General features: G+C 35.2%; 1 protein-coding gene across 4 annotated transcripts in view; it reads right to left on the bottom strand.

Annotated features, from left to right (window-relative positions):
- The window catches only part of RTTN (rotatin), a 78466-nt gene that overhangs the window by 12775 nt on the left and 46466 nt on the right, over positions 1-19225 (bottom strand). For 2 of the 4 annotated variants that reach the window (XM_085052458.1, XM_085052457.1), the window contains 8 exons: positions 17922-18004; positions 11854-11962; positions 10943-11141; positions 9864-9954; positions 8733-8886; positions 8444-8581; positions 7397-7608; positions 3529-3634 (listed from right to left, as the gene is read on the bottom strand). In XM_085052458.1, coding sequence (XP_084908584.1) covers positions 3529-3634; positions 7397-7608; positions 8444-8581; positions 8733-8886; positions 9864-9954; positions 10943-11141; positions 11854-11962; positions 17922-18004 — 1092 coding nt within the window. Of the gene's footprint in view, positions 1-3528; positions 3635-7396; positions 7609-8443; positions 8582-8732; positions 8887-9863; positions 9955-10942; positions 11142-11853; positions 11963-17909; positions 18005-19225 lie in introns of all 4 variants that reach the window. The other 2 variants (XM_085052455.1, XM_085052456.1) reach the window with 1 other exon arrangement.

The following is a 19225-nucleotide window of genomic DNA, read 5'->3' as shown; positions in this document are numbered from 1 at the left end:
TTTTTGATATCAGGAAGTAACAAACAGTTTCTGAGATGAAGTGCATCTAGCTGAATGCTCTCAAGAAGCAAGAATACATTTGAGTCCTCTTGCAACAAAGTCCCATGAGAGAAATACCCAGAGGAAGGACTGGTAAGATTGAGAGGGGAAGAAGATTTGGGCAGTAGAGGATAACAACTCCTAATTCTTCAGGATATCTTCACTGATGCTGCTTAGAAGCACAAATCTTCAAGAGATTAGGGCATCCATTTATATAACCCAACTTTTCCCTAACAAGAGCAGATTTGCTGCATCTGTGGTGAGACAAAAGAAAGAAACCGTTCAGGTGACTCAAAGTGCAAAATGTTGAGTTGGGATCTTTTCTTTGGATCTAGAGTCTTTAAGTCACTGTAAAATCATGGAGTAACTACAGAAGTGGATAAGGTAAGAGCTACAGATGTCATCCATCTCAGCTTCTGCAAGGATTTTGACACAGTCCTCTACAACATCCTTCCAAATTGGAGAGTTATGTAATTGACAGGTGGACTGAATGGTGGATGAAGAATTGGTTAGATGGTCACACCTAGAGGGTAGCAGTCAAAGATTCAATGTCCAGGTGGAGACTCGTGACAAGTGGTGTCTCTCAGGGATCCATACTGGGACCAGTACTGTTTAATGTCTTCATCAGTAACATAGTGGGATTGAGTGCACCCTCAGCAAGGTTTCAGGTGACACCAAACTGAGCAGTGCAATCGACATGCCTGAGGTATCAGATGCCATCCAGAGGGACCTGGACAAGCTCAAGCAAGAAGGGGGTCAAGATGGACCTCTTGATGTTCAACAAGGCCATGTGCAAGGTGCTACACCTGGTTTGGGGCAATCCCAAGTATCAGTACAGACTGGAGGATAAAAGGATTGAGAACAGCCCTGCCAAGATGCAATTAGTGTGCTGTGGAATGAAAGGCTGGACATGGTCTGACAATGCGCACTCAGTTTAGAAGGCCAAGTGCATCATGGACTACATCCAAAGCAGCGTGGCCAGCAGTGCAAGGGAGAAGATTCTGCCCCTCTGCTCTGCTCTGGTGAGGCCCCACCTGAAGCACTACAACTCTGGGGTCCTCAGCAAGAAAAGACCTGGTGGAGTGAGTCCTGAGGTGGATCACAATAATGCAGAGGGTGATCTAATACATCTGTGAGGACAGGCTGAGAGAGATGGGATTGTTCAGCCTGGAGAAGAGAATGCTCCAGAAGACCTGGTTGCAGCCTTCCACTTAAAAGGAGCTTAAGAAAGATAGGAACAAACTTTTTAGCAAGGCCTGTTGCAACAGGACAAGGGGTAATGGTTTTAAACTAAGAGAGGACAAATTTAGACTAGATATGAGGAAGAAATTTTTTTTCAATTAGGATGGTGAAACACTGGAACATGTTGTCCAGAGAGGTGGTGGATGCCCCACCCCTGGAAACATTTAAGGTCAGCTTGGATAGGGCTCTGAGTAACCTGATAAAGTTGAAGTTGTCCCTTATTATTGCAGGGGGGTTGGCCTAGACTGTCTTTAAAGGCCCTTTCCAATGCATTCTATAAGATTCTATGAAAATGGGATAATTCAAGTTTGAAGAGATGGCCGCCAGAGGTCATATAATCCAACCTTCTACTCAAAGCAGAGTAAGCTCTAAGCAGGCAAGGGTTTGCCTGCAGTCTTATGTCACTGTTGAGCCTCTAGCAGAGAAGGAAAACCCGGATTCTCAGCGTGGCATAGAAAACGTGCTTTATTATTTTGAATCCAACATATATATAGACTTTTCAGAGGTCACCCAGATTGGTCAGTCAGAAACCTCCCCCTAGGTCTGATTGGCCAGGCCTGAACTGTCCAAACCTCGAGACACTGTAACAACAACATCCAAACTTTATCTTTGTTTATAAAACACAAAAGAATGTTCCCATGGGAAAGACCTGTGCTAGCCACAGTCTTATCCAGCCGGGTCTTGAAAATGTCCAAAGACACAGATAGCCCACCGCCTAGCATTGCTTTACTGCCTTCAAAGGGTAAATGCATATTTACAGGCAGTTTTACTCTCATGTTTCAATTTGTGCCCACTCTTTTCCATCCTCCTATATCATGCACTGCTGGGACAAACCTGTCTCCAACTTCAAAATCCCACAAGTACGAGAAAACTGCTATTAGGTCCTCCCAAAACCTTCTTTTCTCCAGGTAGAACATAAGTCAGGTCCCTCAGCCTCTTATCTAAGGACACATGAACACAACCACCCTGATGGCCCTCTGGTGAACTTGCTTCCAGTTTGTTGACATTTGTTGCACTGGGCCAAAACTGGATGCAATATTCTAGATTTAGTCTAAGTGGTAAGTAGAGGAAAGAATCTTTCCACCTTGATCTATTGGCTGCATTCCTGTTAATACAGCCCAGGATGCTGTAAGTCTTCTCACATTCAGCTTGCTGCCTTTTCAGCTCTCCAGTCAGCCTCTACTGCTCTAAAGGCTTGCTCCTTTCGAGGTGCAGGACTTTGCATTTTTAACTTAAAGTAGTCCTTAGGAGCTGAACAGGTGATGCTAAAACTACAGCTGTCTTTAGAACACTGATTTGAACCCTAGAAGTCATCTTCCTCTTTTCTAAGATGTGTTGCACAACAGCAAGGATAACTTAAAGGCTGCTCTAGCATGGAATGATGCACTTCCTGCAGTGGAAGTACCTTCATGGGAAGCAAGATCTTAGATAATCTGCTAGGTCATCAACAGAAGAAGAACGCTGATTGAAGCAAGGGCTGAGTACAGAACCGATACACTGGGAAATAGCAGAAAGCATAAAACTTGAAGTTTTCTGCCACTTTTGGGATCAGACACTGAGGAGATGTGCCTAAGCTATCTATTTCAGTCTAGTGTAGGTTAAAAAAGTGGAAAAAAAGCAACTGAGAGATTTAAGCTACATAAAAGCACTCAAGATGAAGTGCACTTGGACTGATCAGAAGGTATAAAATGCATGATACATGAGAAATGCAAATTAACCACTCTGTCCTGTGTTCTAGAGGGCACAAAAAGCCTTTGATTAGAAGTTGGATTACTACTGCAAAGGGAAGACGGTCCTACTTCAATTGTAAAATGGGACCAAAGAAACAGCAGCAGGGAAGAACAAAGCTGAGAAAAAGAAGTCTCTTCTTGTCCAGGTACAGCCAGAACTGAAAACACAGGGCATACTTTCACCTACAAAAGTATCAGAAGATACTGCCAGTGAAAAACCCCCAGCTTCTAATGGAGGAATATGCCACTAGTAGTAAAAGCTAACAGGTCTCTTCTTACTCCAACACAGAGCTGTGACTTCACCACAAGGTTGTAAACTGGCTACAACACAGTATTTCATCTGCAGCTGAAAAGTTTAATTATTAATAAGATTGCTTAGCAAAAATATGAAAAAACCCCTGTCACTGAAACGTAGGTCTTTTGCTTTGAAAAAAAAAATACAGTTTAAAGGTAATATGTAAAACACCTGCAAGCATTTGATTTGTAAATCATTTAACATACATTTTGAAATGCTCACCTTCCAAAGCACATTTCTGGGCATTTTTACTGACAGCTAACAGGGACAGCAGTGCATTTGTAGCAACTTCTTTCAGCACATCCTTTGAAGATTTTCTTTCACAGACCTACAAAAATGCAATTTCATTACTGAAATGAAAAATCGACCACATTAAAAGTAGTATTCATGGCTATAAATAGGTTGTCAGAGTCTATATTTTCATTTGGATGATTTATCATTATATTCCTATACAGAGTTTTCCCTCTCTATATTCATGTTTATGGTCAGTCTGCATTAACATGGTTCATTATTTTTTGTAACTGTTCATTTTTTTAAAATTAAATCTTTTGATTCGAAGCCCAGTCCTCTTAATCTTTTCTTAACATTCTCCCTTTCTAAAGCCTGGATTCCAAATCCTGGCATTCCATACTTTTCCTAATATTCAGGAACAGGCTTGGTATTGCAGACAATTCACTAACATGCCTTTAGTGCAATCTCATTTTCCTTCAACACACTGATGATGAAGAGACATTAAATACAGTGAAATTCCTTAAAAAAAATCACTGATAATTATTTTAGATACTCTTCTAACCAGTGAAAAATGGCAGCTTGTCTCATTTTTGTGAGGCCTTTGTGAACATCACCACATTCCTAATAACCTATGTATAATCTCTGTGTTTTCAAAGGAATATTTATTTACGGTCATATAATGAGATAGTTGAAAGAGAAGGAGCAGTCTGTGCTTCATATATTATCCACTGAGGAATTTTCCCAAAAATACCATGCCAGTTCTGACATCCAAAATAACAGGAAATGACATCCATTGCAATCAGAAAAATATAGGAAAATAAGAATAGTTGCTGGATCACAGTAAAAAGAAAAACGTATTTTAAACTTAGACAAAAATACATCATCTTAAGAAAATCTTAATACTTCAGACAGAAATCTCCTGAGTATTTATCCACATGACCTCATAGATTTTAAATTTACATATGCCACATATTAATGGCCTGACAATTTTTTCAACTTTTCATACGCAATAAAGTATTGATGTATGCTCTATGGTCATCATTTATTGAAGTATTCATTGTAACCAGGAACAAAAAGGTCAAGGAATAAAAACTAGTAAGTTAATAACTAGGAAAAATCCCAACACCTCACTGATAAGGATAACTGACACCAAATCAAAGCATTGACTGGGTTCTGTGTTTATAACCAACAAAGAAGAAATTTACATTTTGACTACAAGTGGTTTTATTAGATCCAGTGTGAAATTTCAAATCTAACAGCAATACAAGAATGTCCTAAGAAAATTAACTGCTTTTCTGTTCTGATAGGTGATAGTTTCTTTTCAAATCAAAGAATTTAGATGTTTGAGTACTTAAAACTTTAGAAAACTTAAACTAATTTACACAAGCCAGAAAGGAAAAAATTGTTGAGTTACAGCAAGCCTGCATAGCCTAAAATGTAGGTTTTGTGATTTATCCATTTGAAGGCTTTTGCTCTATTAAATTGCTAGCTGTTTTTACTTTTTCTTAATATTAATGAATAATTTAGTAATAAAAAACGTGTTTCTCTTTCAACCTCTTGGGTACTTTCCTCTAAGTATTATCAAGCACTAGAACTGATCCAATAATTAAGGTGAGCTGTCCTACACCTGTATCTTTTTCAAAAGTTTTAATTTCATCTTACTATTTTCTAAATTTTATCTTAAACACTGGCAAAATTCCATTCTTTCTTGAAGCATGCTCTTTTATGCATTTTCTTCTTACTCTGCAATCAAGAATTGCAGTTCATAATAAAAAAATAAAATTTATGTCAAGCATAGGGAGCACAAGTAATTAAGAATTAATTAATGATTAACTACTAGTTCAATGGAAAAAATAATAAATTTAAAATGCCTTGTGCCAACAGATTCTCTAATTTTAAACTACTATCAAAGTATTAAAAAGAGAATGGACATTTAATTCTTTTTTTATATTATGCTGCATAATAAATTTAAAATGTCCCATAAATCCACAGCAGATTTGGCTATGTTAGTCTACACCTACTCTAAGTTAGTTGAAGGAGAGATCACAGCCTTTATAAAATACTGATAACTTTATATCTAAGAAAAAAAAAAAGAGTTAGGGCCAAAATTTGAGAGTTTATGTATGGATTATGATTCCCTTACTACTTTTATTTCTGATCTTGAGCACATGTACACAAGGGTTAACATTTACATACACAAAACAAACAAAGCCTTCCAAAGTCAGCACGTGCATTTACTGTATTTTGTGTATGTGATAATGAATACTAATTTGAGACCTTGTCTACTAATATTCACACTTCACACTGGGTACTAAATTAGCATTTGCCACTGCATCTGCCTGGTATTCTGTGGATTTTACATATTTAGGATGATTAATGGAGATGACTGTTTGTTTGAAAAGTCTCCCATCCTTTTCTATGGCAGCCAATTATTTGCTTGACTGCTTCTCTTTAAGAGAGCCTCTCCCGAAGAAAGTCCATATTTAAATATTTTTGGTTGTTTTTGAATTTTTTATGGTAGTTTTGTTTAGGTGTTCGGGTGTTTGCTGTTTTAATAGTTTACATCCCATGGACTCCTCACTCAACTGTCCTCTCAGTCACCACCATGACGGGGTGTAAACAAAGATATGTACTGTGATCTAAAAAACTGAAGCTGTTTCCTTCTTAATTCTGTTATCCTTTCAGGGAGATCATATCAGCTATGTAAGGACCCAGAGAGCATAGGCTATTTTTTGAACTTTTTTATGAACAAAATGCAATGTCTATCTACACCTCTGAACAGTTAAAAAGCACGTTAAAAGCGGCTATCTCTTAACAATACTCAAACTATGTTGAATGTCCTTTCATTGACCTGGCTGCAGTTCATTTTTCATTGTATTGACTTTTTCTGCTCCCACCATAAGGATGTACACTTGTACAAAAATAGAGGAATGTTACAACGTGTCTTTATCAGACATACTTGCATGCAACCACACTTCTTGTGTTAGAGCCAAGGAATTTTGTTTCAGGCATATATGTAAGCATTAAATACAAAAACCTAGCAGGATATTTAGTAAACTATGGGATTTCAATGAAGTACCCCTGTTTGTCTTGAGTCCCTGAAAATCATGTGCTTACAGCAAAATGCTATGCACTGAAACTATCTGAAATTAGTGGGCAAAGACTTAGAGAATTCTGGTTTTAGTGGCCTACAGAGTGACCAAGAAAGATCCTCTTGGGATGCTTCTCCTCCCTGAGAGACACCAGATCTCAGTGTACAGAACATCATGCCTCAATAGATGCAATGGAGCCACAGTGCTGCAACAGAGCAGCAAAGGAAAGCAGGCGTATGTGACAGACATTAGGACAAGTCTGGGTAGCAGTAAGGTTATTCTACAAGAATTTAGCACCCACAAGAAGAGAGGAGATGAATGATAAGAGAGCATTCTTTCGGTCACACCATCCAATATACGACTAATAAATATTTAAAAAAAATGTTCTACATAGCAAAATAGTACTAAGACACTCATTTTAAAAATAGTTACAAGACAATCACTTCAGAATAATAGAAATCATAAGTTACATTATATAAAATGTGCATTATTCAGAAAAAACACTACACTTCTAATCATAGATTACTATTATTATAACAGTGACAAGCTGCACATAAATTAAAGGAGAATTAGTTATGTAGATAAAAGAACTAATTTGTGAGGGAAAACAAATTAGACACAAATGTCACATATAACTTTGTTTACTACTAAGTGAAGAAAGATATTTTACCATTCCATAAATAAAGGGAAGGATTAAATATAAAGGAGGTAAAAGAATCAAAAACGCAAAAATACATCCCGCAATCACATAGTCAGATTTCAAATACCTGAATAATTAACATAGTAAGTTGAGTTACTGATCCCTGGCATCCTTCAGTGTGATTCAGAAGAAAGCTAATAGTTGGATTCTGATATACACGTGGTTTATCTTGGAGCTGTTTTCTTCCTTCCTCATTCAAAAGGACAGAGAGGAATTGTAAACTAGCCACATATAAAGCAGGATATGTGGTAGACAGATGAATACAATCAGAAATGGTATCTAAAAGGTTAAACAAAAAAATTAAAATTTTTACATTTCATTTTGAATAAAGCTCAAATATACTTTAGAACACAGAAAGACTTATCAAAGAAAGCATGTGAATCCAGCAGCAGTTATACTGTGCACTGCACAAGGAATTCTACAAATTCTATGCATCTAATGTCCTTAAAAAAAACCTAAGAAAGAAATGTTTGAGTTCTATAAGGCTTAAAGAAATCAACTGCTCTGCATTCAACTATAAGACAAAAAAGCAATCTCCATTTCCCTCAAATCACTCATTCGTCCAGTAGTTTTTTGAACTCTCCTCACTTTATCAACAGCTTACGTTATAAAACCAACAGTATCCATTAGCTGCTTTATTTGCAATTGGATTTGGATTCACTAGATCTCTTAACATGCACAAGCTTGTCTGGACTATGTTCATACTTCAGTATTCACAGAATCTTGCCTAACTATGCAAGTAACTAATGTAAGAATAATTAAAATATAAAGAAACAAAAAAACAAACCCCTGTATAATCTTGAATTCCTTTGTCTCTTATCTCCCCTTAAATCTTTGCTTTCCTTTTATGCAAGATATTTTAAAAAAAGAAGGGAAAAGAATGAAGGGCTAATGGGTCATTTCACAAATGCCACATTTGGTTAAGGTTTACAACTAAAATCACTAATCCATACATGTGAAGAAAACAAAACAAGTCAGTCAAGCTCTGGACACATTTTGTTTCCATTATGGATATCTCATTAGTAATTACTTAATAGCATCTAAACAGAAATGACTCTCTTTTCTATTTGTTTATTAGTTGCTAGGATAAAAACCATCCAGGAATAGTCATTACCAATTATTGCTGTACAGTGATTTGCGAGAGCTGCTGTCACAGATGGGAAAGATATCTGGCCACTTTTCCACAGCAATGTAGCTAGAAGGCTGAAAAAGTCTACCCATGTTTCATGAAGTGCAGATGTTAACTCAGTATCTGCAAAGATAACACAGAAAAAAATCAAACCATTTACAAATACGCACCAACTTGGAAAGCTGACCTGACCACACCTGTCCATTTATGTGAAGGTGGTACATAAATGCAGACTTGCCCCTTCTGGTTACAAAGGAAACAAAGTATTCATTACCCAGCCCATCTTTGGGGCGTATGGTGAGAATCCTGAAGGCATTCCCCAAGAGAGGTTTCAACAGTTCGTCCTGGCTTACAAGATGAGAGTCCATCAACAAACACGATTTTAGAAGTCTGGACACAGATGACAAGTACTGAAGCAGTAGCAAGACCTGTTAAATGTTTGTAGAAAGATATGAAATAAAGACATATATTTACACCTTCAACATTATTTGAAATTTACTCACGTTATGTCAACTGATTCTTAACATTGTGAATTAATATACACCACTTAAAATAAATAATAGGACACATATTAAAAATATTTCTCTAAATTTTTACTATAGAAGATGAAACAGAATCCCTGGTCTGGAAACGTGTGCAATCCGTTTTCTAGTAACAAAGCAGAAGTTTTTTGTGAGAAGGTCATGACTATTGCCATATGTACAGCAGCATACTCAGTGGAACTTCACAAAGGAAAGTGGTCATTAATATTGAGGAATACATGTGTCTTCCTAGAAACAGAAGCTGACATATTTATTTACTCTCATAAATTTTCTGCAGAAACACATTTCTTTAATTAGAGGAGGAAGTTTATTCAAAGTAAATCTGCATGCAGAGGAGCAGAAGCTATGAAATGGTGCTTTGTCATGAAATAGCATATTCCACACATTGTATATAAATTTGATAAAAAAGTAGTTCTATCAGCAGTAACCCTGTATGGGTTGCAAACATCAAAATTAGTTGAGAATTATGCAAGTGTCTGCAGGATCAGAGACAAAGCAAAGCAGCCATGTTTGTTACATACAATAAATATCCAATATATCAGTAACTATATTCGGCTCATACTTCAATAACATACAAAAAAAAATCTATTATACAATTTCTTCAATAGCTAAGCTTAACTCATACTTTTAAAAGAATAGCAATTTTCAGTTTGGTTGTTCTGATTATAGTCCTAATACAGAAATTAATTCTTCCACGTTAAATAAAACGGTTTATTTTCATTTAAGTTTTGTCACAAGCAGAAAGATTGACATGACTGTAGCCTATAGCAGTGTGTCTGGACTATGTTAATAAATATAAATTATGCTAACATAATTAAATTCATAACTTAAAAAAATTAGAAAGTAACAAATGCTTCTCTAACCTGAGCTTTAACATGTTCTATATGACATCGATGACCCAATGGCGCTTTCAGTTCCAAGATACATCTCTCAACCAGATTAGCACTTACAAGACTAAAATAAAATAAATTGGTTATAAATATAGTTAAATAATTAAACATTCTATTGACTTAACATTCCATAGAAAAGAACAATATAAATAAACAGAGTAAAAATAAAACAAGATGCAATTACTGGTAAACTCCACTATTTTAAGAAAGTCTAGTGAAATGGCAACTAGAGTAACAGTAAGTTGTTTCAAAATAGCTAGACTAATATAAATTCCAATAGCAGTTACTGCACTGGCAAAAATCAATTTTTTCTATTTGATTTCTTATTTTCTTTCCTCTAGAAGAATAAACAGCACTGTGATAATAAAAACTGTATTCACACCAGGGTTGTTGGCATTTTTTGTTTGTTTGTGCTTCATTTTTTCCATTAATTGCACTATGAAGAGCAACTACAAATGCTCTTGAAAACTTTTACCAAAAAATGAACTAATTTTTCATGCTGCACTTCAGGACTTCCAAACATTTTTTACAGATGAAAAAAGTCGTTACAATGGAAGCGGAAACATGGAATACAATCTGAGTACTTCTTTGAAGTGGTTCCTTCTGTTAAAAAGAAGTAAAACACTAGGACCTATCATCCAAATTTGGCAAGTTTCATTTCCTCTGCTTTAGTGTGAGAGTGCTTGGCCCACCTTCAAAATATTTCATACAATTCAAAACAGAAAATCATAAAATGAGCTGAAATGATCTGCAATTCCAAACACCTGACAAAACCAAAAACATGAGAGGAACACAATAGTTGTATAAGACATACAGCATAAATGGAATCACCATTATGACTACCTATTCTGTGAAAAAACAAATAATACTGATTCTTTTCTTCAGTTGATTGCATTTATTTTTTTAAAAAAGCATTTTTGAACACTTCAGGAGCAAGAAATGATCAATATGTTTAACAGTTTTAGTACGAAACATGGGTAGATGTCATCCAAAGATTTTTGAACCTCTACTGCTACACCTTGTTTGTAGTTCAACAATTATTGATCTCATACCTGCTGAGAGCTGTTAGCAAATGTGTTTGTTGAAGAGCAATTCCAGTATCTTTTGGCATGACAACCAGAAGATTGTGCAGAAGGCTGCAAACAGCTGACAAAAGGGCAGGTGTGACTACAGCACGCTGTTTAGACAGAGCAGCAGACATGGGAGAATCATGTTGACTTGGAGATTCTGTTATGGTTGTATCACTTTGACCTAGAGTGTGTTTAATAAAAAAACCAAAAACCAAACAACCAAAAGATTAAATTACAGCAGTTACACATAATGAATTTATTTGCATTTTCCATAAAACATCCAAGTCCTCTCTATATTTAAACTGTATATTCAGGAATGAATGAAAAAAAAAAAAGAAGAAGAAACCAGATACAGGAAATAATCATGAAATAAAATGCTCTCTCTATCAGGCATTAAATAAAGATAAGTAGTAAATTTGGAAAGACACAAATTCCCAGTCCTTTCTTTAAAAGAAAAATATATTTATTTGTACATAGCTCCCTCTACATACATGATTATATATATATTTTACATTATATTAATTTTTATCTTTCTACATATACAGAGAATTATACATACATCTTTGTGTATCTATGTGCACACACACTCCTGTGGGCTCATATGTCTCTGACAACTTTACCCTGATTTCTGTGTTGAAAGCATGACTAAATGCCAGGACGAGAATCTAAGTCTTGAGTTACGTTTCAAGCAGTACCAACCATGTTCATTTGTTTCTATCAAATTTCCTATTAAAGGAAGTGTTTTAATATTTGTCTTCTAAAACAACCACTAGAAGCATCAACTGCGCCAGCAATATGCAAGCTGTACAATGTGTAGCATTGACAAATACTGAATTATGGGCAGGTGCATACACTGTATTTAGCATTAGGTACACAACTCAAGCTTGACTTACCTTGTGCTGTAAGCCGATCAACTATAGTTTCAGGAATAAAACTGGCTGAACCTGGAACTGTTGCCTGAAGCTCAGTAACACTCCCCAGTGATGGTGATGCAGACAGAATCTAGAAAGCCATAAAATGGAAACTAGTTGATTCCAGCTTTTACAGACTGGCCTTCTATTTATAGTTTGCTTGGGAAGAGGGAACAACCCATCGCAACCAACAAAACCAAGTACGATGTATTACTGTTCAAAATCAATTTGATTCAATTTTGTCCACTATGTGTGCATATATATGTATGATAAACAGCCAATAATTGAAACTATTAAAAGATGGGCTGAACAGTCTGAAACAGTCTGAATATGAACAGTCTGAAACACTTCAGTTAAAAATTGATCAATGCCCATGTTACTGGAAATTCCTTCTCTTCATCCTTCTTTTTCATCCATATAATTGACTCAACCTACATTTGGATAAAGATAGAAAGACATTACTGAAGCATTTAAACTCAAATTTTTCATGGACTATTTGCTCTACTGAGAACATCAGCACTTGTCCCTTTGTACCAGATCACTCTCAGATAAAAATATCACAAGTGCATTTGTCATCAGTCAAAGTTGACGTCCCTGAGTCTTACTGACTCTGGGTACGTCTCTTAACATTAATCCCGTGATCCTTACATGTATTCATTTAATAGTGAAGATATGAGATGCTTAAATGACAGTTGATAACTTTACTGTCATAATACCATGCTCCTCCTACCAACCTGACATCATTTACATTATGAATTTTACGTGTTTTCAGAAGTTCTTAATGCTCTTGGTACTGTGTTTATGACAAGCTTGAGATCAGAAGACCCAGAATGTACAGCTACACGACATGTTTGTGACATAACAAGACCTATAACCTGTTTCAGTGCATATAAAAAGTATCTATCACGTCAAATCACTCCTTCACTTCTGGTTTTTATTTTCTAGATGGACAATTCACATCAGACAACTTTCTTCAAGAGTGTCACTACACAGAGCAAAGAATACAGAATGTTGGGAATCCAACAAAATCCCAACAGAGTTACAACTCGAAGAAGGGTGTTATTAAATAGACTTTTCCTCACAGTGAGCTTTCTAAGGAAGACTGAAATATTTCAAAGGTTTGGGGATTTTTAAAAGATTTATTAGAATAACTGGAATATATTTTTACCTGAGGAAATGTTGAAAGTGACTTAACTGACAAAAGGGTGGAGGGAAGGAAATCATAGATCACTCTGTTCCTCGCTATTGTATCCTTGCAACCTCCATGTTGTAACTTCCTTTTCTCCCCCATTTTCCTCTGGTCTCCCACTATTGCTCCTCCTACAATCCCGAGTCTTTCTTCTCAAGCCTGCTCAGTTGTTCCTCAAGAAAAGTCAGAGGATTATTGTAACACATAAAACAAGCTACAGTAAGATTTGGGGATGTGTCTAAAACCCAGGATTCACATGGAGCTTGGATCACATAAACACTAGGACTATGCTTAGCTAAAGAATTGTCTTATTAGCAAAATGCAGCACCAAACTGTACTGAGTGATTGAAATTCAAATACTATTTTGATTTCACAAATAAAAACCATATTTGCCAATTAAAATAAGTTAAAGTTTGATGCTCGCTAATTTAAATAATTATTAAAAGCCACTATTTATATTAAACCAATCTATCTTGACACATGGTAAATTCTGGATTTATTCAGCACTATACTTCAATTCCAAGCATTCTAATAGGTAAGAAAAACCATAACTCTTTCCCTTAAATAGTACAAACTCAAAATGTAACTTCTAACAGTCCATATGGTTCTTCTGAAACAAGTAAAGCCCTAAAAGGAGTTTAACTATACTGAGAGTCATCTTACAGATATTATTATGTATTATACAACCTTTCACATATTAGTAAATAGTATCAGCTACTTTGTACAACAGTTCTTTCTCTATCTTTGACAAGTCTCTAAACACTTTGGGCAAGAAAATAAAAACAGGTTCTCAGTTATGTTAAAAATAAATTTTAAAAAAATCAGCAAAAGCTTTATCTGGTTAGAAAAATACCATCTCCCTGCACTGATGAAACATTTATAGATACTTGCTTCACAGTGGCAAATAGGTTAAAAGCATAAATTTTCTGCTGTCTTAACAGAACACATACAGTAACACAACGAACTGTTTCCACACTGTTCTACCCTCCATGAAAAAAAAGATATTACCACTTTAATAAATCACCTTTGGTAAGGATGAACTGGAAGTCTGGGGCACAGTATCTAGTAAAGGATATTTACTACTGCCAACATATTGTTCCTGGGTGCAATGAAGCATTGTGCTGCTTAAGAGTGAAACTTTTGAGGGAGGTGTAATAGGGGAAAAGGTTTTCTGTGTGTGGAGAGGGAGATGACAACTGCAGATTAAAACTAATTCAAAAGAATACAAAAATTGTCAGAATACAGGAGAAATGTGAGGGTTTTGCCATTTATCTAGTAGATAGGAATAAAAGGTCTTTTCTTAACCTCTAGTACAAAAATCCCTCTGGCATTGCTTTAATACGCTTGCACTGATTAATTCTATTCAGTACTCTTTTCAAAGGTTTAAATCACTTAACTGTATAGCACTCGGGTAACCATGTTTCCAGAAAATAAAGCACACATTTTTATAAAAAATAGCAAGAATATTTCATAGCAAAGAATGGCCGTGACTTAAGGCTGTCTGGGAAATGTCTGTAGATCTTTAACCCTTATCATTTTAGATCAAGTTTTTAAATAACTGCTCATTTTGCTAAGCTGTCCTGGACACAGAAAAGCCCTAGAGTACTTATGCAATGTAAAGCAAGTTGGTACTCCCCATGCAGATTGGTGGTCTCTTACACATATAATAAACACAAAACATGTTGGTTAAAACAAGGGTAAGGATTTGTTCTCTGTAATAATAACCTGAGTGAATGTTTAAAGTATTTATTCTATAGAAGACCAAGATTATGAATCATCTCAGAACTGGCGTTTTTGCAGTATCCACAGTGTAGTTCGCAGAAAAATAAAGATAAATTTGACAAAAATCTGTAATCCACTGGTATCTTAAGACACAAAACACAGTGCATATGAGTTAACAAAGTACAAATAATCCAGTTCTGCTGTCTTTTTATATGACATTGAATCATTGATTTCATCCCTAAATTCTTTATAAATGAGCAAAACTTTACTTGTGGTCTCTGCAAAATTTCTGGCTCTCTTTTTAATTTTTTCAATTTTTCTTCCTGCAAATTTGGGGGGGAATATTGGAGATGGAGGAAAAAAGATTAAGCCATAAAGTAATTTAGCTGCCATTTTCAGTTAAGGTCATATGACCCCTATGTGAAAGCAGCTGGTGATAGCAGACAGCTCAAATAAAGTACTGATTACACGAAACTGGAAGCAGAGAAAACTAATAGCATGTTAGGAATAGGAATGGATATGGACATACCTAGATCAAGTTCATTTTTTTCCATGTTATTAAAATACCAGAGAAGAGTTTTCAATTGAAACAATTCTGCTTGGTTTGATTGCTCATTCTCAGGTACTTGTGGCTGTTTTCATCAAATCTTTCACGCACCTAGCCCACATTTCTCCTTTCAGTAAGACCTGCAGATTCCTTTCCATCTGTGATGGGGAAAGCTCGCCATCTCGTGGGCTTGGAATAACAACATCTTCCTGGCACCATCAGCATCCCACATTTGGTGACAAAGTTGTAACAAACTTTTGGTAATGACTTCATTAATATTTCTTTACTTACACATCAAAATAGAAATTGGGTCACACGGTGACCCAAAAATTTGAAGTTACATAGGAATAAATTACAAATGCCTGATTTCAGGACAAGTTTGAGTTTTCAGAAGTATTTCATAACTTTAACAGATTGACACTTCAGGTAACTGCCCTATGAAATACAGTTTGCAATTATCCTCCATTAAAGTTACACTCCTCCATCTTTTTTCTCCTAATGAGAGTGGCATTTGAACATCAGACATCTACATCTTGCAGCTTGGAAATTTTCAATCTGTCATGTCAGGACTGACATGTCTTTAAAGGTAAGAAACTTAGTTAATAAAAAAGTTTACAGCTGCTAAAAATGTCCATGAAGGATAAATGGAAATTAAATTACCTTCCAGAAATGACAATCAAAGTCCTTGTGTGACATCTTTGTATGTGTCAGGGAAATGAGGAAAAGAAAACCAAACACGAACTTCTATGAAACTCTCATGATTAGCTGTAAGAGCATAATCTTAGCAAATATGAAGTCTACAATATGTGGAAGACTGATATAAATTAGTGTATCTTAGTATTACACTGTGCTTTCCACTTTTAATAATTAGTTATCTCATGAATGGAATAGTAGAGCTAAGCCTTTATCTTGAACTATGATGCTACTTTACATATATAAATATAATACATTACTTTAATCTAGTAGATTCCAAATTATTCTTTCCTTCTTTCTTTTTTTTTAAACTACTGAAGCTGAAGAAATTTAATGTAATGAAGTCTCCAATTCTTCATAAAAACTCAAGCTTGGTTTTAAGTAGATTAGACACCCAGCCCTGATAAGAATTGCTGAAATTTATTTTTTCCTTCAAGTAACATGAACAAAACAAGATGGTATTTATTAAACTTTCATTCCTCTAAGTGGCACTCAATTTGTTCAGTAAAAAGCGATAAGGGAAAACTGTTTTTAAAAAATCTGAGATTCTTACAGAAATGTTTTTAAGAAGCAATCTTGATTGCATATACTTCCTAATTTACATACACTTTCATTTATTTCAGTTTTAATCTTCAGATTTGAATATTTGTGTTCAAAATAACCCTAAGGGGCTGAGGGGAGGTTGTTTTGATTAATGAAAATCAAATTAAGTAATAAAATTTTTGAAAATGAGAAATCTTAGTTTACAGCTAGAGTGCACTTTTTCCTCAATTATTAAAAACACGCAAGATAACAATATCAGTACTAAGTGGCAATACATTTATAACAGAGAATCAAAAGAGTAAGGAAATTATATTTGTGTAATACTTTGAGAGAAAATTTCAATACTGGTTTTCTCTTTTTATTTTTACCATGTTCCACAGCAAAATTTGGCATAGCAATTTTAGTCAATAAAAAAATAGGATCCTGTGATTTATCGGCCTTTGTCATATCAGCACATGCATCTGTTTGAGAGAAAAAAAACTTCTAAACAATGATATTCTGGCTTCAGGAAAAGATTAGATAGTCATTCATAAATGAAAGATTTTTGAATATGAAACTAAAAAAATGGATTTCACTGCAACATGTCAGAGTGTTCTCGCAGCTATACTGCAGTCTCTGAAAAATACGTGATTTTTATCAGGTAACTAATGAATGTTATAAAAGCTTCCTCCACAGCCTGAACCGATATTGCACATCTACTCTGGAACTGAAAGAATGTATTTCAATTTCTCCTCCTCTGCATTTGCCATCTTGAAAGATAGCACATGTTTACAGCCTTTCATTGCAGTAGTCATCCTAGCCAGGGACAAACTTTTCAAGCAGCCACTTGCTTTCTGTTTTCCATGTCTATTTTGTGTCTTGCAAACACTTGTGCCACTTTTAAATTCTACAGAAGCATTTTCAGAATCCAGAGTTTATGCAGGCTTTGATTGATCCAGTTCTGTAGCTGTGTTGTGTAAATACAGGTTCACTCTGAAAGGACAATTTGGATAAAAGCAATGGAAGTGACAACTAGAAATGGAGACAACCACATTTTGTCAATAAAGACAATTACAGAATAATCTCCAGAGAATACGTCTTGCTGCGGGAAGCCATAGAATTTAGTAATGCCTTCTACATTTACCTAGACAAGCTATCTTACTTATTTTTGCTCAGGTTAATAATCCTAAAAGGGTTTTTTCGCCTTATTAAAGCTACCTGGGAGTAGATTTCAAGTTAGTTTCAGCTAATTTCTAATTGATTTCAGGTTTTGTGTTTTGCTGGAGTCTTTTTAACATTTTTAAGAGCGCTAATTTTCTTGAACGCAGTTCATTAACAACTTTATATTTAAAATGAATACATTACTCGGCAAGTTACCATAGTTTCAGATGTTGAATGAGAATGTGAAGATTTGCTCTGACTAGGTGGAGCCTTCCAAAGATTAAGAGAATCATCAAAATCTGCAGGGAAACAAAAATAAGAATTCAAATTACTGTAAGACCAGCAGAGAGCATAACAAGCTTTTCAAAGGCTTGATTCAGTGAAAAAGTAGCCAACCACAGTTATCCTTCTGAAGATATCAGAATATAAATTTTCACACATTGTACCTATGAATTATTATCCATCAAATTCCCTGAATAAACAGAAATAAAAATTTTCCATGCAACATAAAGAAATCTAGAAAAAGCTACACTTAGCCCAAACTGCAGTTGCATGGACTTTAGTCATTCCAAATAGTTCAGATTTAGTTTTAGTTAAAATGCAAGAGTACAAAAGTATTGAAGATATTGGGGTCTCAAAGCACAAACATAATGAACAGATATCCTTGTCTTCAAAAAACCTCAAATTCACATTTTAAAAGAAGCAGTTTCAAGAAAACCCATATTCATAAATATAATGAAGGCAGAATTACTTTGTAAATCTGTTTCAGAACAAAAAGTGCCAAAAATTTTATAGCACAAATCTGTCAATAATGGTTTTGAAGCTTTTATATATTTAGAAAAGAAAATAAAGAATAAAGCTAGACTACACAGCTTGTGAGTGCAAACCCCACAAAAGTAGATGTCCTATATGTATCTTCATTAATTACAAAACTGAACTAACTATTTTATTTTTAACATAACTCTGTTAATGAGTTTTTTTATTCCTGAAAAATGTGAGAAAAATACATAGAGGAAAAACCCAACAGGGTTTAGGTCCTGCTCTCCCCTTTTTAAAGAAACAAAAAATTTTTTTCTTATTCCTGAAACACTGTATTTTCTTGCTTTGCTTTGCAATGGCCTGATAAAATGTATCTTGATTGCTCACTGAAAAGTTGTACCGTTCTAAATTTTGAGTTGCTCTTAGACATGCTATTGCATCAACTAACAGAACTACCAAAAGGCACAAATAAGAGGACCATGGGAGCGGTAAAAGGTGTTGGATTGAAAAAATTACACTTTATAGATAAAAAAAAGTAGACACGGAGGAAATTGAGGATTTTTATGGGTGGAATTTTGTATACTGCTGAGGTATTTCTCTCAGGGAGTTAACCAAGAATGTTTCTTTTCCTTGGGTCTGTCATAAAGTCATAACTTAGCTGGGGAAATAACATTCCTCTTCTGTTCATGCCTCTGGAACAAATTTAACAGACACAGACTCTAGCAGGATGCTCTGCCTGGACTGTGCAAAACAACTCAAAC

This window comes from Lichenostomus cassidix, chromosome 2 (genome assembly GCF_008360975.1).
Source record: "Lichenostomus cassidix isolate B80296 chromosome 2, HeHo_3.0, whole genome shotgun sequence".
Classification (NCBI taxonomy): Eukaryota; Metazoa; Chordata; class Aves; order Passeriformes; family Meliphagidae; genus Lichenostomus; species Lichenostomus cassidix.
The sequence above is the reverse complement of the archived record's forward strand: the minus strand, read 5'-3'. Positions and strand labels throughout refer to the sequence as shown.